Source organism: Callospermophilus lateralis, unplaced genomic scaffold (genome assembly GCF_048772815.1).
Source record: "Callospermophilus lateralis isolate mCalLat2 unplaced genomic scaffold, mCalLat2.hap1 Scaffold_105, whole genome shotgun sequence".
Taxonomy (NCBI): domain Eukaryota; kingdom Metazoa; phylum Chordata; class Mammalia; order Rodentia; family Sciuridae; genus Callospermophilus; species Callospermophilus lateralis.
Genome location: NW_027510702.1, coordinates 1,495,330 through 1,517,663, shown reverse-complemented (window position 1 = coordinate 1,517,663; position 22,334 = coordinate 1,495,330). Strand labels below are relative to the sequence as shown.

The window sequence follows — 22,334 nt, the reverse complement described above, 5'->3', positions numbered from 1 at the left end:
GGGAAAAGAGTGGGGTTTAGGAAGAGGTTGCCATCTTGGGAGTGGTGCTTAGTCTGACTTATATAGAGAGGTTACAAAAATTCCTTTGTAGTATCTCTGTGTTTTTCAAGTTATCATATGTTTTGTATGTGTCTGAAAAAAAATATTATCAGTTCTCATTAATTATATATAAAATTTTGATTGATTTTGACATGATTATAAAACATGCAGCAGAACTGTCTCTAATTCACTCCCCAGTGCTTCTCCTTTTCCTCCCCTCCTCCTTCCCTGTTCCCTTTCCTCTACACGACTGAACTGTCTTCTATTAACTTACAGTTATCTTTTTAAAATTAGTGTCTTGTAGACTTCAGTAAAGATGAGATTCCCTATGGTATATTCTTTTACTTAGTTAGGAGAGTTAAGTCAGAATCATTCCACTGTTGTTCCTTTGTCCCATTTCTCCCCCCTCCTCCTCAATCCCCTTTCTCTACACCACTGATTTTTCTTCCATTTTGATGTAATTCTCTCTCTTTATTTTCTGCCTTCCCCACTCTCGCTATTTTGGACTAGCTTTCACATATCATAGAAAATACTTGATCTTTGACTTTCTGGGTCTGGTTTATTTTACTTATCGTGATGGTCTCCAGTTCCATCCATTTTTACCATTAATGCCATAATTTGGTTCTTCTTTAAAGTTGACTAAGTAATACTCCATCTTATATGTGCATTTATCCATTCATCTGTTGAGAAAGAGATTTATCCCAGAAAAATATATTTATAAGTCATTAGGATCTTGCAGCATTTCAAGTGATAGAATCTTAGCAAGAGATACAAAAGAGGAAAGAGCAGAGGTGGAACTTCACCCTATGACACAGTGCTTCAGGCTGGGTAGAAGGGGGATGGTATTCCAACAGCCCAAATGATGCTGCAGAAAGGTGAGAGGAAACTGACCTGACATCAGAAGACACACAGGAAGCAGAGGCTGGGGTGATGATTCCAAGAATGTTCAATGAGACCAATGAAAGGGACAAAGTGCACATGGCTCAATAGCTTAGTTTTCTTAGCTTACTGATGGTAGTGAAGCAATAGAGAAAATAGCCAATGGGATGACAATCAAATAACAAATAAAATATAGTAAAACATGGAATATACATACATATATACATGTACATATGTATATATACATATTCCTTTTAAAAACTTTATTATATACATATATTCTCAATCTTCTTTTATTTAAGAGGTACAATGTAATAGTGGTGTAAAAGAAAACAGGAATAAAAAGACAAATTTGGGATTAATATTTCAAAGTGTTTTAGGGACACAATAGATTTATACCTGGTATAGAGGACAAAGATGGAGAATAAATGTGATTCAAAATATCATCTGAACAAATGCTTAATCAGCAAAGTCTTTGAAGCACAAATTACAAGGTCAGTAAAGTGCTTTGGGTAAAGATGCTGATAGAGATGTTTTAACGGTTCTATAGAAAAACAAGGTGACATTACTTTTATTGAAAGGAAATATAGTAGCCTCCAGTATTTTAAAAAATGCAAACCAATTATAGGATTTGGAGCTTAAAATCTATCACTTCTCTTTATGTTGAGTGACTGTTGTGAAATATGAATTTTCTTGAAATGATATTAAATACCCAGAGATTGAACTTGTGTACAGAACATGTAAAAAAGATAATAGGGAAAAGGTATAAGTCTTGATGTAAAATTAAGGATTAGGAAGGTAGCATATCAGAGACCATATACACAAATGTTAGTAATTGATGAATTGTTTTAACACTTGTAATCCATACAAATTATTGGAAATGGTCTTTGTTCCTTTTGAGAGAATGTGCCTGATATTTACAATACATGGCCATATCAAGAAGGGAGATGTTGGAAAACACATGTATTCTGGGAATTCTGAATTCTTCTGAGATTCCTCAATGGGGACCACTTTCTTGCCATTTTCCTAGCCAAGGCATATTAACCTCTACCTTAAATAATCACTGGTCATAGTTTCCTGAGCCAAGTAATACACTTTGACTTTCTTACTACTGAGTTCCCTCCGCAATTCCATGTGGCAATATATATGTGCACTGTGCATGCAATTATGAAACACCCAAGGGGTGTAGGTCCATCCCAAATCACACACACTCATCTAAGAATAATACTGCATTCTTTTTTCTTGTACAAGAATTATGAATTGGGAGTCATGTCCCAATCTGCTTTGCCTCACCAATGATGGAATCACAAGTTGACCTCTACAAATACCTCTGAGAGAGTTCTGAGCCCAAAAGAGCACTGGAGAGCAGGCATCAGTGCCTTCCCTTGGAGAGGGAAGGGAGAAAATGGATATCAAATCATATTTTTACTCCAAAATATCTTCTCCCTAGAATCAGATTCCTTTTGCTCTTATTTCTAATAAAACTGAAGTTAGAGAATTCAAAACCTGAGATCAATTTATTAATAATATTTCATATTTTGTTTGTAGACTCTTCGCAAGGTGATTTGCTCCTTGAATTTCACATAGACCACACACTGACGTCATGTATGATGTCTCAAAATTATATTTACAAAATCTTAATTCCATAAAAATGAAATTACACTGGATTGTAAGGAATCTTGTTCAATTAAATATATCCAGATACACTTTAGAAGAAGCATTTGAGCAGGAACACGCAAGGGGATTAAAGAAAACATAACATACCATAAGAAACTTTCCATTTCTAACACTTAGGAACCTGGAATGGGTCTTCATTTGAAAGAAATCACTATCTCAGGAATAAAACAGATTCCTCAAAGATTCATTCCTTATTTCCTTCATTCATTCATAAAATAAATATGAATGTGTTGTATGAATAGACCTTCCTGCAGTGAGCTTGAGTGTTGGGTAAGAATAACCAACAGTCAGATTTTCAAGAATGGTTAGAATTACTTTCTAATAAAAGCTATATAGTATCTTCCAACCCTCCTAAAAAAATTGAAGAGTCATTATAAAGTGCTCAATGTAGGATTGTAATCATGGTTGCCATCTTACCTACTACATAATACTATTGATTTAATTTATTTTCAGCAGTCATAATCATAAGTAGAGATGTTAACTTGTTTTATTCAATTAATTATGACACCCTCAGATTTTAAAATGAGAATTCAAGTCAACAGAAATGCATCACTCTGAAAGCTATATGAGAATTTTAATGCACAATCTGGTTATTTGAGATATGTTTAGTCATAGTCTTTAAGAGAAAAATAAATTAGCTGTCTCTCAGTGGTATCAAATTATTTATCACAAAGTTAATTAAATATATATAAAATTATAAATCATCTTCATTGTTATTTATGCAATTATACAACTAAATATTACAAATCAAATAATACTATTATATCTATGAATTAGGAAGTTATTATGATGTTTCAAGTTAATTTGGTGATTTGATGAAACTAAATAACCACTTTAAGTATAAAGACATCATTGTCACAAAAATATGATTTTCTTGAGTTCTGTATACTTTCTCTAGTGTCTAATACATTTTGATCCTTTTCCTGTATCAGTTTTAATCGCCTTGTTCTAACTACCCTAAAATATGAATTTATGTAATATGCCATAAAGTTACATCCATGATCTTGGTTAAACACAAATACATTATTTACTTATTTGTTGACCTCTATTCTTTTCTCATTAACCTGAACCCATTAAAACGTAAAATAATATGTTGACTCAATAAAACATAAACATAAAAGTAAATTCTTTTACTGAGTTTGGTAAGTAATGTTGCCATTATAGTTATAATTAACTATGTAGTTCTAAGGTAGACATTGAATTGTTTGAACTTATAATTAAAGTAAATGCATATATATAAACATTTGTGAAGGTAACTGCTAAGGAAAAGAAAGAGGAAGGGAGAAATAAGTACATCAAAAAGAGAAGGGGAATGAGAAGGAAACTTTCAGAGCCTTCAGGAATATGTGGTTCTATGAGAGAAACAGATTTAGACCTGTTTATCTTTGTACTCTAATGCCTGCTTACAAAATAATATTTAATTTCATATTAGGGAAAAGAGCTAATGCAATACTTTTTAGTTGTATTCTTATTTTAAAATAGTTCATATATGTAATATATATGACATGTATGTAATTTATGACACATAAAAGAATACCTGAGAATCTTACAGAACTTAAGAATCGCAACATTGTCATCACTTTTCCATCTAGCATTTTCCACACTCACTTCCAAATTCTTGATACCTCTTATTCTTCCATTCATAGATAATAATATTTTGATTTTTGAATTTATCATCCTGTTCCTTTTGATTCATAGTTGCACTAATTATTTATCTTTACATACCATATTGTTTAGTTTACTTTCTTTTCAATTTTTTAAAAATATTGTTATAACATACATACAACTTTGCTTTTTCTCACTTATTGTTGCCCACTCATTTTTGATATTTTACCATTTATCTCATGTGTAGTTCAATGTAAATCAGTTTATATTAATGTCTTTAAACTTCAACATTGAAGTGCTTGGTAATCTAAATTTGCTTTTGCCTTTTTACCCCCACAAATTTTTACTTCTGATATATGTGTGTGTTGGGGTGGTAGTGGTGATATTTCACTCTTAGTTCATTATTGGATAATTTTTAGTTTGTAGAAATCTGAATCCTAAATTAATGATGTTTCCTTCTCTGCAGAACTTTCACCTCCCTGTGCTATGGTCGTAATGACCTATTGACATGGGGCACTCCAGGTTCCCCAGTCTTATGTTCCAATTACATCACTGACACCAGTTCTTGTTTCAGAGATTCCTGCCATTCTTTAAGGCCCAGTGTTCTGTTTGTTCACTCAGAGTTTTCCATATCATGCTGGAATCAACCAATTTTCATAAGATTTATGTTTGCTTGTTTTTGCAAAATTTAGTTATCATATAATTAATAAGCTTCTTTCCAAAAGCATCTTATCTGGAAATGTGTTAAAAGCAGGTTGCATAGCTGACCTGCTCAAACTTAACCTTTTGTTTTATTTTGTTTTTAATTATATACATGAAACACTGGAATATAGCTACTAAAACAATTAAGAATTTTTATATAAAAATGAACATAGAATCACAGATTACAATGAGAGGACTGTTGTTTCACACTTAGTGATGCTAATTTCAAATTAATAATAAAAATATTTATCAATCACATAATTATGCCATTTTGAAATAATTATTTTCTTACATTTTAAGTTGCCCTGTGCTTAATTCTTTTTAGGAGGCAGACAGTTTGGAATCAAGAAATAACTTCTCATTTTAGTTTTGATATTCATTTCTTTAGTCACATAGTTTACATAACAGGAGATAATCAGCCTCTCACTGATGCTGTCACATGATACCAAAAATTGTGTTTCCTAGTCACTCGTTCCACTTCTTTTATTTGAAAACCAAGTTGCAAACAGTGGCACTATTTTGATATAGGTGGTTAATTAGACATAATCAAACCAATCTAATACTCCAGTATTAGAATGCATAATTTGGAGGATGCCTACATGATCTGGACATAAAAAGAAACATAGTGGGCCATGAGAGCTCTGTTGTGTCTGCTATCAACTGGAAAGAATGCAAAACAGATAAGACTAGTTTACAAAGAAGATCAAGAAGAGCAAGATTGGAGTAAAATGATGGATATGTGATTCTAGATGTTTTTATTGCGTGGTTCAAACCCCAGGCTTCCTGTCATTATTTTCCATGAGAACCTACTCTTACATTCCTTATTTAATCTGTTGAGGGTCTTATTTCTTGAAGTTATTCTGTTATTTGCAACCAAAGAACCTAAATTAATGTTAATCTAACTTTTGAATGGACAGAGAAAAAATATTACTACAATATTTTAAGTTGTATATGGACACAATACCTTTATTTTATTTATTCTTATTTTTATATGGTACTGAGGATCAAACCCAGTGCCTCATGTGTGCTAGGCAAGCACTCAACTACTGAGCCACAACTCTGGCCCTGATTATTCTTTCTATTAGATCCAATGTGTGTTTCTAGGCAAATTACTTAACCTTGTGTAAAATGCAAGTAATAATGTTCCTACTTTTTGTGCCAACAAAATGAGTTTATGGAGGTAAAATATTTGGAATAGTGTCTTGCTCTTAGTAAGTATAAACATCAACTCTTGCTTGTGTCCTCTGATATAGCAAGAATTTTAAATTTGTTTTACCAATCCATATTATATGCCACTTTCTAATGTAAAATAGTCCATTTGATGGTATGAGTTTTGCATTTAACAGAATTGGTTAATAGAATTTATTTATAAAAGAAGAAAGAGGAAAAGGAAGAAATAAAAATAATTACTCAAAATTAGTGCTTTATCTCAGAGATGAATGATTTAAAATAATTTTTTTTAAATGTTTACATGTACATCTGCTTTTTATATCTATTTTTGCTATATATTAGGACATGACTTGACTTCACTACATTGTCACCCTGAAATAAAACAATACCTTTCAATACTCATATTTTTGAGAATAACCAATCTACAAATGTGTCACAATTCTCTCTATAAATTTAAATTTGACACAAATTACTGCTTTAATAGAAAAGGGAATTTGAAATGAAAAGAGTTCACTATTAATGAAACAGGGAGCCAAGTCACAGTACTTTAACACAGCTTGTGTTAAAGTATTACCTTTAGATTCTTAGCCTTCTCACGAAGAACTGAAAGTTCAGCTTTAAATAATAAGCTACAATGTTCTGTCTTGTGTCTCTTCTGGCCAGGTGGCCAGAATGATAACATGACAACATTAGGGAGGAATTTCCTGCTCCTTCATACCTTATAAAGTAATTTTTTCATTCCTCTTCAAATGTTGACAAGCAAAGCAAGAATGTTCTCACAAACAGATAAAGAGGAAAAAAGCATATTTCAATTTATTATGGCAAATTCATAAGTGACTACAGTCTTATATTTCCAAAACCAAATCAAAGGCTTGTCTTTATAGTCATTTATCAAATGCCAAAGAATTTGTGTGTACGAGTGTGTGTGCATAACTTTTAAACTTTTTTGTTCCCTGAAGCAATATGAACAGTAGATCTAGGTGTTCTATCTCTAAGCTGTTAAGTGGAATATAAGCAATATGTTTTTATCATCATTGGAATAAAATACAAAAATTATTGGGAAAACCACTAACGTATGTATACAAAATATATTTGTGCAATCTATTAACGTAATATTTTTTTTCTCCAAAGAAAGTTACTTTTGTGAATCTGTCATCTGTTGCCATACACCATCTTACTGGTGGGCGCATAGGCATCTTCTAAGTTTCTCCAGTGGCACCCCATGAACTCTTCCTCCTTGGGAGAATACACTGGGAGAAAACTGAATGTGTCTGTGGTCATATCTGTTCATTTTGCAACCACTCTGCTTGGACTATGAATCAATGATAAGGTACTCTCCAGAAGTTGATGACTGTATTTGCTTTGGGTTATTATCATAACAAATCACTGTACACAATGTAGTGCCTCAAAACAACATCAAACAAATTCAGTATCTCACAGTTCTGTGGATCAGAAACATGAAACAGGTCTCGCTGGACTAAAATCAAGAGATAAGTTTGACTGTGCTTTGTTTTGGAAGCTCTATGGAGAATCTGTTTCTTTGTATTTTCCAGCCTCCAGAGGCTTCCCTGAAGTCTTTGCTCCTGGTGCCCTTCCTCCATTTCAAAAGGGCAGCTTGAATCCTCCAGTGTACCTTCTGAATTCCTCCTCTGAACTTTTCTCCCACTTTTAAGTGATAACATTGTTCCCTCCCCTTAGATAATCTGTAGTAATCTCCTTATGTAAAACTCAACTATTTAGCAATCTTAATTCCATCTGCAACCTTAATTTCCTTTCATCATGTAACATAACACATTAACAGGTTTTTTGGGATTGGGACATGAATATCTTTAGGATATGAATATCGTTAGGACAGCTCAGTGCATTATTCTGCCTAACAAAGGGACTATATTTGCTTTCTATATTCTTTTACCTCACGTTGTTTAATTTTATGTTTTATAGAAATATATTTTTTGTCTATGTGGCACAGAGTGTGCTTGTTAATATATAAAAACCCAAAGAGCCATTAGTAGATGTTCTTCTTTTTTTTTTTTTAATAGTGGGGATGAGCCTAGGGGAGCTTAACCACTAAGATTCATCCCTAGTCCTACTTTATGTTTGATTTAGAGATAGTCTTCAGGGTCTTTCTGAATTGCTTAGGGCCTCACTAAGTTGCTGAGGCTGGATTTGAACATGGTTACTCTTGCCTCAGCCTCCTGAGTCCCTGGAATTACGGACATAAGCCACTGTACCCAGCTACTTGATATTCTTGTAAGAGACTGGTTGTTGTTGATATAAAGAGAGAATAATTATTGGGAAAATGATCTGTATCATTTCAAAGTGAAATTAGTAATAAGATGTAGATGCAATTCACCTATTTATTGAAAATCAAAATAACAAATGTAATATGTAGTATTCATTATTCCTTTGATGAACTAACTTTGACAATTTTGTAAACAACCAAGCAAACTGAGAATATGGTCACATAGTAAAATTAAACAGGGTGATTTAAAGACATGCAGATAAGGTAACCTGAAGGAGAAATTGGAAGATGAAATACAATGTCAAATAGAGTAAACAAAACAAAGAAGTTGCTAACTTTAAAAAACATTATCTTCTTTAAAGACCTTAACATATCATGCATCTGAAAAAGCAATACATGAATTAAGTAGAGCAGGCATGAAATATAACTTTATTTTTTGAATTTCATTCTTGAGAGAAATTATTTCAACTGGGTATTGTTTTTCTATGAATAACAAAAATTTTAGACATAATAATATTACATAAGCAGGACTTATAGGTTTTCATGTTTGAAAAAAGAACGAAAGCCAGTTAAAGTTTTCTTCATATTATGGACTTGGATATGTATGCTTCCTAACATTTTCAGTAATTTTAGTTCTTTGGAGAGAGTGACTACAAGCTCAATATGACAATGTAATAGCTTTCTATTTCTGTGTAACAATTTACTACAAACTTCCTAGTGTACGTATTCATTACTTATAATTTCATTGGGTCAGGAATCTGGATGTGGTTAAGGAAGGGCCTTTGCTGAGGGTCTTTCTATGCTGAGAGTCTTCATACAGAGATATGAAATCTCATTTTAGGCCTGGGGTTGTTTCTCTATCACTAAATTGGCTTCTGACAGAACTTATTTTCTTGTAGTAACAAGAAAAGAAGTCCTCAACTCCAAGATGCCACCCACTGTTTTTGTTCCTGGTGGCCTTTTCCACAGCCTAAGTTCACTTCCTCAAGGCCAACATAGGAAGGTCTTTCTGAGGCTTCACTTCTTTTTAAACATTCATCTCACTAAAACAAGTCCACCCATGACAATCTCCCCTTTGATCAACCCAAAGTAAATTTTTGGTAATCGAAGCATAGAAATGACAGCCCATCATATTACAGATTCACCTACACTCAAGAGGAAAAGACATGAATGTACATACATGGGAAATAGATACAGAGAGATCTATCTATCTGTATATACCAGGAGACAGGAAGCTTGAGGAATCTTAGAATTCTCCCACAGATTTTTTTCCCCAAAATTTAACAGGGGCTGGGGTTCAGTGGCAGAGTGCTTGCCTAGCATGTGTAAGGCACTGGGTTCAATCCTCAGCATCACATAAAATTAAATAAAATAAGTATATTGTGTCTATCTACAACTAAAAAACAAACAAAAAAACAAACAAAAAATCCTAGTCTCCTATTTCCCAGTTAAAAAAAAAAAAACAAAAAGAAAGAAAGAAACATTACTAACCACCCTTCATGTAGGTGACTAGGAAAGATTTAACTCTTAAAAATCAGAGATACATTGGATGTCATGTCATATCTAGATACATAATTTTTATGTACATTTCCACATATAAAATACTACTGTTTAATATTTACTATATTTTTTTCTATTTTGACCCTGATTGCTTTTGTCGTTGTGCTGATATTCTCACATTTAAATTTCACCACTCCTGTTCTAGGCCACATTGTCATTTGAGTATTTGAATGTCAACAATAATTACTTGTATTTATTTTAAAATTACATACTATGTGTTTTAATGCTGAAGATTTTTATGTACTGGACATCGTGAATCTTTTTTATTTTTTTTTGGGGGGGGGGTACCAGGGATTGAACTCAGGGACACTGGACCATTGAGCCACATCCCCAGTCCTGTCTTGTATTTTATTTAGAGATAGGATCTCACGGAATTGCTTAGCTCCTTACTTTTTGCTGAGGCTAGCTTTGAAATCACAATCCTCCTGTCTCAGCCTCCTGAGCCACTGGAATTACAGGTGTGCACCACCGTGCCTGGCATCATGTATCTTAATTTATTGAAAAATTGAGATGTCATTGTGGTTAAAAAGCAAATAAAGTGATCCACAGTAGTGAAAGATGGACATAACAGCTTAAGTATGATATAAAACTACAACAAATTTTAAGGTATTGGAAATATCTTACTAAATCTAGAATGTCTATATTTTATGGAAAGTAAGGTAGCTAGACTACATGGCTACTTCAAAGCAGAAAAAAATCTAATCACTGAGTGTTTCTGAGAGTGAGAGATTTAAGTTCAGGCAAACTAAGTAAGATTTACAGATTTTTTTTCTTGTCCTCAAAAATATTTCCTCATGGGGATTATTTTTTTTTCTGATGTTTAATCTTATGTTTACTTTCTTGGAACCAGTGGGAGATTCTAAAAAGCAAACAATGTTTCCAGCTTCATGGCAGAATTCAAAATAATATTAGCTGAAATATGGAATCATTTCCCCTATTTGGACTGAAAGGTCATGTAGGGGAACATCTTGTGTATTATGGCATCTACTGTGATCGTTTTAAGAATCTGAGTTTGTTATATTACAAATTTCACTTGATGGCATGCTACTGAGATGACATATGGCCACAGCAGATGCATGGCCACAATTTGACCTCGAACAGAGTACCTATAGCGAAGATGGGCAACATTAACACTCCTCTAGGTACCAAGCAATCTGACTAAAATTGCTCCTACTTGTTATTCATGGAAGGTAATCAGAGACTTTTTCAAAACACATGTTGTTTTTAGCAAAGAAGCTTAAATGATTTATATAGTTCACATAAGGTAATTAATCCTCATGAAATGAAATTAATTCTCATATTTAATTATTTATTACTTGGTTTTTTACTACTCAGAATATTATTTCTCCAGAAACAATGTAATAAATAAGGCTTATTTTCTTAACCTATAGTTATCTTCAATCAAATTATAATTTATCTAATACAATGCCAGTTAATAACAATATAGTTAACTATGTAATAGCTGCTATCATTGCTGAGATAATGGCTATAAAACAAACAGTCTAGCCATAAATGCACTCAAAGTTTTCTAATCTTAGTAATTAAGGAAAACAGTTTAATTAGATTCTTATGAAAAAATACTTGGTTACACACTTGACTTTTAAATAATAATGATAGTAAGTTCTATGAAATAAAATTTCACTTTACATCATCCAATTTGCATTCTTACAAAATCTCACTCTTTGCAATACAATACATATAAATCTCAGTTCTGATTAGGATACAATGGTATCTCACAAGTAAAATATAGATAGTTTTCTAATTTTTCTCCTCTTTTTAATTGGATTGAATAACCTACCTATTCCATTTTCCTTTTTTTGGATTTATTAAGTTGAACTCATTTTTAATAATTGCAGTAGAGAAAACAACTTGCTTCTTATTCTGTTCATTGATCAATATCATAAAACACCAGGTAAAATATAAATCTTATCATATCATGTCTCGTTTTAGCCCCGTCTCATGACTTCACTGTTCATCATACAAGTTGCTATTAATTATACCATAGACTTTTAAATCACTGTTATTTTGTATAAATGGACATTCATTTTTAAAAATGTACAGATGAAAATATTCTTTATATTTACCTATATTCACTTTTCTGCTATCTTTAAAAATTTATGTCAGATGAAGTTTCAATTTGCTATGAATTTTCCTTGGCCTTCATGATGTATTTAAGCATATTTTGTGATACATGTCTCCAGATGTTGAATTTTTTTCAGTGCTGATTTATCTCAAATATTTTTATTTCCCCCATTTCAAAAAGATATTATCAATATTTATGAAATGTAAAAATTGAATTTTGAAAGTTTTTCAATATCTATAATACACATAGTTTCCAAAGAGAAACAATTATAATTTTATTATTCCCCACATTCATGAATTTTTTTAGTATTTTTTTCATATACACTTTTTACATTTATCTTTTTAGTTTTTGTATTTAGCAATTTACATCTTTGTATAGTCTCTTTTATCTCTGCTAGGCCTTAGAAAATTTGATGTCACTGAAACTCATTTTAACTTTTCAGTATTCCTCTGTTATTTAATTTGAATAATTTATTTTAAATTCTTTGATACTAATTTCAACAGCTTGGTATCTCTGGTTGCCTTTGTGTTGACTACTTTTTCTTTGGTTATCTTTCACAGTCTTCTTATCTTAGTATGCTTAGGAAACTTTCACTGTTTGCTGGACATTATTAATACTCCATAGTTGACACTGAATTGTATTATCTATCTTTCAAGAAAATTTATTGAGTTTTATTAACTTTTTTGGGGTGGAGGTAATGATAAGATAGATAATTTGATACTGTGTCAGCTTTATCTTTTAGATATTTACTTTTATATTAATTAGGGTAATCCAAGAAGATCATTCAGGAAAGTCACCCTAATGATTGCACAAGGCTTTCATGGGGTCTATCAAGAGTCTAGTGTTAGGTAATTTTTCTTTTTCAAACTAATAAACACTGCAAATTCACCACATATTTCATGGTCAAAAACTTAAGAATAACTTGTGCAAATTTCTAGACCTTCTTTTTTGTAAAACTGTCTTCTTCAGAACCTCAAATTGCAGCCATCTAAGTGTCCAAGAACTCTAATCTCTACCTTCTTAATTCTCAAAACATTTGTGCTTGGCTTCAGCATCATTTTTGTTCATCAAAATCTAGAAATTCTCTCTAAGCAAAGTGGTAGAATGATCTTAGTGACTTCTCTTTCTCAGAGAAAATTGAATACTGCTCTGTCCAACACCTAAAAATGGTCTTTTGTTTAGTTTACTTATTTATTAACTCATTCATTCATTATTTCATTTAGATGCTGAGTTAGACTTGTGTTATGGGTGGCACTCTATTATTGACAGAGTGGAAATCCCACAGTATCGGTTTAAGACAAATTTTGTGATTTCTATTTAAGAGAACTGAGCTTAAAAATTTAAGTATCTTGCCCAAGGTCATATCATAACTCACTCTTGGAGCAGCGTTACATACTCTGGTGTCTATTTCTTATGTTTGCCACTACCAGAGAATGCAACTAAATGTGTTTACATCATCTTCTTAGAGTCTTACAAGAAAGCTTGGTGACAAAAGTTATGACCTTGAAAGTACAGCTTTATATAACAGTGAATTGGTGTGAAAGATCAGCTAGACATGGTCCTTTAGTGACATATTGTTTAAAGTTAACTTCTCTAAAACATTTTAGATACTTATGTACAATGAAAGAAGACATTTTCGGTTTCTAATAAATTCAAATAGCTTTCAATTTTAGCATCACATCTACATTTATAATTTAATAAACAGTATAATAATGAGATAAAAGAGGGAAAGTATTTAATACTAGAGTTTTGATGACATGAGATTAAGCCTGCGAGATTACAAATCAACATCTTTGCCTATATTGCAGAAATTACTAAATCTTCTAGATGGGAGAGAATTGAAAAATAAAGTAGTACAAAGAAGGCATTCTATAATTAAACAGTGATCCATGTAGGCACAGAGTAAGTAGATTACTACACAGAGAAGCTGACAAATATCAATAAGACAACAGATGAAAGATGTCTGACTAGCACGTCGATCCCAGTTCTAGATGAAGAAACAACGGAAGTAGACAAAGCACGATGCTAATGATGTGGGTTTTAATCTTTCCGTATGTATCATTTCCAGGCACATCACGTGGCACATACATTTAACAAATTCTGAAAGAAGCTAAATTCTGAAAGGAAAGTCAATTCATTTCATTTATTCTTATAAGTGTGCTCCATTAGGAAAAAGCCTGATATTGGTTCAAGGCATGGAGAAAGATACGTGAGTGAATAAGAGCAAAACTTTTTCCTCACTTTTAATTTAATGTCTACAACTTTTTGGCTGTTGATCCTCAAACCCAGTCACTTAAATTTCTAAGTCTGTCATTAATAAATGGGTGTTAATAACATAAATGAGTATTAATATGTGGTTTCAAATGAAATATTATATAAGACAAGATTATATAATAAATCACATCTAAAACACTTGGAGAGATCAGAATATGTAATAATAAATTCCTTAGACTATTTTCTGAACAAGTTGCTTTTTGCAATGTTGTTTCCAATATATGTCAAAATATATGCCATTTTTATATACTCTCTAGTGTATAGACTGCCCAAGAATTACATTGTATGTTTCTATACCTTTTTATTTATACAAGAAAATAAAATAACAGTTTTCTTTTGCTTTATTTTCTTGTCTTTGATAGTTTGAGAAATGAACCCATGGAATGAACCCAACTTTTCACTGAGCTACATCTCTGACCCTTTCTTAATTTTTCTATTTTGATACAGGATCTCTGTTCCCAAGCTGGGTTCAAACTTATGATCCTCCGACTTTAGCCTTCCCAGTAGCTGTAACAATGCTTTTAGTTTTTATGATGATATATGAAATTATTTTCCACCTTTAAATAGCCCTGTAGTGTTTTTTAACCTTTAAAACCTGATATTTGAAAATATTTTTAATACAACATATAAATTTCCATTTGTCCCAAGATTGGCCTGTGAAGAACAGAGCAGAAGTGAACATCTCTTGCCAGTCTCTAAGCTGTTGCTATTACAGAGAACTCTATGAGTTTCTAAAACACTGAGGTTGCCAGAGGGGAGCAGAGGATAAGAAGAGGTATATGATCTATCTCCTAGACTTGAGCAAGAGTAGAAAGAATAATGGATGTATTTCTTATGGATACATGTGGAAAGTCCTCACTGGGTCTGAAATCACAGTAAGCTGAAATGACTCAGCCTTGGGAGACAAGGAACAACCACACTTGTCAAACTAATGTTGCTGTGATAAAGAAAGAAGATGCCTGATGTGAGCAAAATGCCAGTGTTGTGATTTCTAAAAGAAAATCTGATTTTCATCAAGACAAGAAACATGACTTTATTAAAGTGCATAAAGTAAATTTCAAAAATGGGCAGGCTCATCCAGTATCCCATATGGTGTGAATACTAAAAAAAATAAAGTTTCAATTTGCTTGACTTGGGCCTAAAGAAAGAATATACAACACTGTGTAAACTCTGAAGATGTTTGTGTTGAAGTTGAAATGAACAAAATGACCTTATTCACTTATGCCAACTCCTTGCTATACCCTCACAGGTCAGATAGCAGGGAGAGAACAGTCAAGTCTCATCTTGCAAGGTCACTAATCCCCTTTCTGGAGGTCCCACCTTATGACCTAAGTACCTTGAAAAGCTAGCATGGCCTCACATGGAAGGTTAGGATTTCAATGTAGAAATTCAGAGCTGAGTAAAACAGTTAGTTCATAATCAATGGCATAGACGTTCTAACTCCATAAGCACCTTTACTTTATTGTCTTAAACACATGTCACTGTAGAGAGATTTAATCAGGAGATTCTTGCGTCTCATTTTTTACTTCTTATTCTCATGTCTTTGCTTTCTCACTTTCTATACTTTGTGGTAATATTTAAAAAGTCTTTTAAAATGAAGGCAATGCTGTGGATACATAACTTCTTTCTCATTTTTTCCCTTAGGATAATGCATCTTTTCCCTACCTAGTTGATACCTTCTCACATTAGTAGATGCCTGAATGGTATGGACTAGCGGGAGAAACGTTAAAAATGAAAATACTTAACTTGGGAAGCCAGCCTTGGTGACTTAGAGAGACCCTGTATCAAAATAAAAAACAAAGGTTTGAGGATATAGCACAGTGGTACAGCACCCCTGGGTTCAATCCTCAGAACCAAAAAGAAATACAGAGAGAAATCCAGTTATATTCAGGATTAATATACTTTTAATACATTTTAAAATATAATTTTAGTGAAAATTCCCTGAGTATAAGTCATAAAAATCCATTGGATCGATTCCATTACCTATGTTAATGTAGGTAGTTGTTTTTAATAATGTTTTAGCTTTTTAATATTCTTCTCACTCATACCAAAGAAAGGATGTGGAATATTTTTCAAGATATCTGAACATACACTTCTAATACCTGATGATTTTTTTAGATTTTTTGCTAAGTTTTCACATAACTAAACAGCAAATATGCCCGTTCAAGTGTCTGAGAGCCATTCAGCATCTATTTTTCAACCCCAAAGTTAAATTGGTTTTGGAGATTGAATAAACTGTGAATTCCCTTTTGCAAATAGGGGTGGAATAGGGGGTGACAAGTAGATCAGGAGAGACATTAAGAATTACTGGACTGCTGTAGTTGCAAAAATCTCAAATCCTGCCTGTGCAACTTTTAATGACAACACGTGACTTCTCTCTATGGCTCTTGGCAAGCTGATAACATAAATGACCACTTAATGGTATGTATAAAAGAACTAGGTGTTTCAGAAGAGACAACTGACAACAGCTCAGAAAATATAGAGGAGGTGGAGAACAGGGGCTGCTTGGAGTCAGCTGTACTGTGGAATCCTTATTTCTTTAAAAGTTAAGACGAGTTACAGAGAGCTGAAGCATTTCTTTACAGTCCTTCTAAGGCACAGAGCGAATAGTTAGATGTTGTTTACCTAAGCACACTGAGAAGATGATAAAAAAAAATCCATAGGCTTTAAGACCAAAGTGGTTTCTTCTTCAAATATAAAGCCTCTGGTGACGGGCAGTGCTGTTTGTTTTGTGAGAATTGCAGGCTAAATGAATCAGGCAGAGAATAGGATCTAATTTCTCTAGAGGCAGGTACTTCCAGAGACATCCTCCAAAGATGAAAAAAAAAATTCCATTTCCAGAATCCATTAAAATAGTTTAATCTAAATCATTATCTTTCAAACTTTGTAAAATAGTTTTGCACAAAATAAGAAAATGTTAAGCCATTCAGTAAATTTAGATTGTATCCTTGAAGAAAAGCTCCTTCACCTGCCTAAAGTCAGAATTTGACACTGGGTCCACAATGAGCTTGGGAATCAATAGTGCATTAAATGCACCCATAAATGATTGTTTATTTATAAAGTATACCTAGAGCCTGTGTAATTAAACCTTAACTTTCCCAATAGTACAGCTAACCTAATTATAGTACAACAACAAAATGAGGTGTCATATAATGCCATGGCTAAAGTATTGTCATTCATGGAATAGTGCTGGGAGCCATCAGCCAAGTAGGTATGACAAATTCCTTGCCAGCTTACTCCCATGCTGTCTAGTGGAAGGACTTCTGAAAGGTGACCTTGCTCAAGGACCAGGGCAGGATCCGTGTTTAGGGTGTTCCCCCTTTAGAATAGGGCAGTTTAGCATAATAGGAGATTAGGGTGTTCCCCTTTAGAATAGGGCGTATCCTGCTGCTGAGTTCCTCTTGAGTTCTTAGGGTCAGACAGTATATTTTGGGAGACAGAAGCCCATGCGGAGTGGATTTGGGTGGAGAGTGGATTTGGGAGAAGTGGATTTGGGCAGAGAACGTGGATTTCCCAGAACGTGTTTGTAGACGGCCGGTGTGAGTTCGGGAATAAAGAATTGCTGTTTGAATCTACAAGCTGTGTGGAGACTGGTGATTTGTGCCCAGCCAGAGACTGCGGCAGAATAGAATTTTCCAATCAGTGTTGTATATTGAAATTATATTTTACTTCTATGTCTAACATAGATTAAGAATTTAATGACCTCCTTAAAAGTTTTACAATAATTTTGTCACTCTAGATAGATATTCTTAAGTAAAATTATTCTCATAGATTATTAGAATTAATCAAGTTGCTTAATATTTGCCAATGTTTAGTAAAAGCAAATATCTACTTCCTTCTTATTTAAGTGAGAATATTTCAAAGGTAACAAATATTGTTAGAAACTATTTCTTTAGATTGTACGATAATAAACTATCATCTAATTGAAATTTCTAAGCATTCTGTTTCACAGCCATTAATAGATAATATCTATGCCAGTCTTGAAGACTAGATCTGCTTCTTGTTCTTTTATGACATACATACTTTAATAAAAATCAAGAGGTTAAGGTACAAAAGAGCTTAGCAGGATCTTATGATACAAATTAGTTACAATTAGTTCCAGGATAATGTTTTTGTTTTCTTTTTAGGAAGAGATGATTATGTATCATAGGTGATTTGTTAAAAACATTAAAAATTGGTGGGCTGGGGATGTGGCTCAGTGGTAGCATTCTGTCCTAGGTTGCATGACCTGAGGTTGATCTCTAGCACAGAAAAAAAAAACTAATATAACAATAATAATAAAAATAATATTTAAATAAGTTAACCATTTTGAGCTTCTCTAATCTCATTCTAAATCTGGAAATAAAATCATCATTACCACTGTAAGGCTTTGGGGGAACAAGTGAGTCTTATTTAACTTTGCATATTTGAGATAGAGAAGATTTGATAAACAATTTTTTTAAAAGTCAAAGACTTAGAAATAAGTATATATAGATTCTGACTTACAATAATTCAGCTTACGAATTTTTTTTTTTTTTACTTTACTATGGGGTGACAGCAACATTCATTCATTAGAACCCATACTTTAATTTGGAATGCTGCTCTTTTCCTCAGTTTGTGAAAGGGGACATGATTATCTTTCATGGCTGAACAGCAGCACCAGGTGCAGTTCCCTCACTATCATGAAGGGAAGCAAATGGTTCTCTCTCATGTACTGTGCTGCTAAGGTAGGATGTTCAGTAGCTTAGATGTTTTAAATATGTTTTTGGCATAATATTTTCAGTTTGTGGTGATGTTATCAGTACATAACCCCAGTCATAAGTGCAGGAGCTTCTCTAAGTCTTCAGAACTAACTCTCATAACCTGGAGGTGATGCCAGTATCCCCTGAATGCTGCAATGAGGCCAAATGGAACCAAGGCTGGAAGCTATTCCTGAAATGCCTAAAGACACTATTTAAATGTAATCCTGTGTATTACATTGCCCCCATAATGTTCAGTAAAAAATATTTTATTACATGAAAATATTTTATTAATTTGAAAATATAAGGGAACATCGTATTTCAGAACTATGCCATAACAAAATGATAAAGATCAGTGGCTTCAGCAACTGAAATTTGTTTTTCATTGGTCTGGAGTTTGGAAGTATGAGATCATGTTACCAAGCATGGATGTTTCTGGTGGAACCTCTTTTTGTGACTTATAGACCACTGTCCTCTCATTGTTTTCTCACCTTCTTTGTGTCTTCTTTGAAAAAGATATGTGATATGTCTTCTTTTAAGCACACTGATCCTATTATATCAGGGTTCCACAGGTATAACAGTGTATAACCTTAATTGCTTTCTGAGAGATTTTTCTGTCTCCTAGTATAATCACACTAAAGGTTAGAGCTTTACCATATTAATTTGAAAGAGCAACTAATATTCGGTCCATCACAGGAACTCCATGATTTATATGTGGAAGGAGTTTTTGCACCTGTTGGGGAGAAGGGAGAAGAAAATAGATTGTTTTGAATTATTGAGCTTCCCTCTAAGCAGCTTGAAATATCTAATTATTTATAACACATGTAGTAGAACTCATTAAACCTAAGAAAACACTATTCCTTATATTTCAAATTCTTTTTTCATACCAAATTGAAGATTAAGTAAATTCAAATCCCAACAGCTATAAAAACATAAGGGAACTTCCAAATAACCTTTTAATCTGGTTTGACTCCTCTAGTCAGTTTATATGAATATGCACTTTTATATGATTTTAAGACCCTGATTTTCTTTCTAACATTGTGCAATGGATAATTGAGTCACTGAAGTAAGCCAGAACAATTTGTAAAGTGAATAAGGATTCTGATAAGGACAAATGACAGACAGTATAAATTTTGTAAATTGCAGGATGATGAAGGAAATCACGAGCTATTCAATGGAAAGATTTTAAAAGCAAAATAAGAAGGATTAGAAAAAATTATTATGAAACAATGACCTGTTGATGCATGAACCAAAAACAATAAGAATGCCAATACAAGATGAAATGGCTCATGGTTGGACAGTTGTTCTCGCAGAATTATTTTTCATGTGTAAAACATTGCTGTGCACTTTGGACAAGATCATGATTTGGTTTAGGTCAGAGTCTTGTGATGATAATGCTTATTAGGAATATGTGCATGAGATGCCCACCTATATAACCTCCCACCTTTATGTTTTATTTCCTTTTTGTGGGGGTAGGGGTTGACAAAACTGCTTCCATTTCATTTCTGACAACTTTTACACATATAATATATACACATACAAGTATGCATCCAGATACATACACCTGGATATAATGCACACATATATGTTACATATTGCATTATATATTATATCTAAAAATAGTATATCAATAAATTGGAGTATATACTTTGTAAGTGAATTGGGCTGACATGAAGGTCTTTAATGTGGGTTCTTTCAACCTTGTCAAAGTTTACTCATCTAAAATTAGAGAACTGTCATATTAGTTCCTTCATAGGACTGTGTGGACAAATAAATGAGATAATAAGCCTGGAGTGAAAAGAGCAATGCCTAATTATCTAGGAGTTCTCAGATCAATGGTAGATAGCATTAGATGTTCACAATTATGTTACAAATGATAATTATTTCCACCACCACCACAACAATCATAAACATCATCACAAATTAAGCACATGATTTCATCTCAATGCTTGCTATTGGACACTGCATAGCCTCTCTGAACATAATGACATCTGTTGAGAAGATAAGAGAGTAAAAATTAATACAAAATGATTCTATGTCATGTGGAAGCCAAATGGTATCACACATGATTCATTACAGCAAGAACTAGAGAAGTCTTGGAGAGTTCTGAGTCATCCCTTGGCATATGATGGTACTGAAGATTAATTCCTACTTCTTTAATAGTGGAGGAAAATATGAAGCATACAAAACTTATGTCTAGTCTTTGGTCAGTCTGTATTTAACTAATTTTAATAATAAGAGTAGAAATATTTGACCCTAAAAATTCAAAGAGAAATTTTTAAATAAAGGAAGAGAATATTTACCAGTTAAGTATGAGAAATAGTTCAATTATAAGAGTTTTTTTTTTTTTTGCATAGAACAAGGGTTTCTTTTCCTCACTTTTAACCCTACAAAAAATAATACTTTCTCTATAAATATGTGACCTTATCATTAAAAACTTCCCTTCAAGGGATGTTTTCCTCAATCAAAACAAATAATTTAGAGACATCATTTTAATCAAACACTTTAAAGAACACTATAAATTTAATATGAAAAAAATGATAGAAAAGTTCTACAAAAGAGTTCAGAGTCATTTGCAGCTACTTAGGATAGTGGCTTTTATTTGAAGTTTATAAGGTCTATTTTTTTCTAGCTAAATATATAGCTTTATAACTTAACTTCTGAATGGTGTATATGTGTCCTCATCATTGACACATTGGTATAAACCTTATATTGTCAAAGAAAACACCTAAGGTCCAATTATGCCCATTGAGTCTCACTTAAAAAGTCTCATCTAGGACACAAGCTCTTTCCTGGCAAAGCTAATGAATATATCTCAGAGTCTCATGATGTTCCTACAGTTGGTGATTCAATGTATTAATGAAAATGATGGGCAGATGCTGCTATTATGCCCAGAGGTCTCTTCTTTGGGCACAGCTTTGGTTACCTTGGTTGAGAATTCCAACACACTAATCTCCTCGATTGCTGCCATTGAAAGGAAATCTCCTCGATTGCTGCCATTGAAAGGAAATCTCTTGTCAATCAACCACCACCTGCACCACTGCTGCCATTGCCTCTGATACTGCTGTTGCCAGCTTTAGATCACCTGGAGGCCTTCTTTCTGGGTGCTGCTGCCACAGAAGAAACCGTTGCCCTAGATGTAACTGAAGCCAACCCTGCTGCTGATCCCTAGTGAAGCTGCCCTCACAGCTGCAGTTGCAGCTGACTTTGAAGCCACAGCTAATGCTGACTCTGGGGCCAAGGACCACTGCCACTACTGCTGCTACCACAGCCTAGAGGACTGCTTTCAGGGAGACTCTAGGTTTGGTTTTATGTGGCTGCATCCATTTTGGGACACCAGCCAGGGACTAGGTGTGGGTAGGTTTACCACCATAAGGGCCTCTGT

At 33.2% G+C, this 22,334-nt stretch overlaps 1 protein-coding gene across 1 annotated transcript in view; it reads left to right on the top strand.

Annotated features, from left to right (window-relative positions):
* LOC143386213 (cadherin-10-like) overlaps window positions 1-22,121 on the top strand; it is a 95,321-nt gene extending 73,200 nt beyond the window's left edge. Inside the window, 1 exon segment of the mRNA XM_077107989.1 lies at window positions 21,927-22,121. Within this exon segment, the coding sequence (XP_076964104.1) occupies window positions 21,927-22,121 (195 nt within the window).
* The last annotated feature ends 213 nt before the right edge of the window (window positions 22,122-22,334 follow it).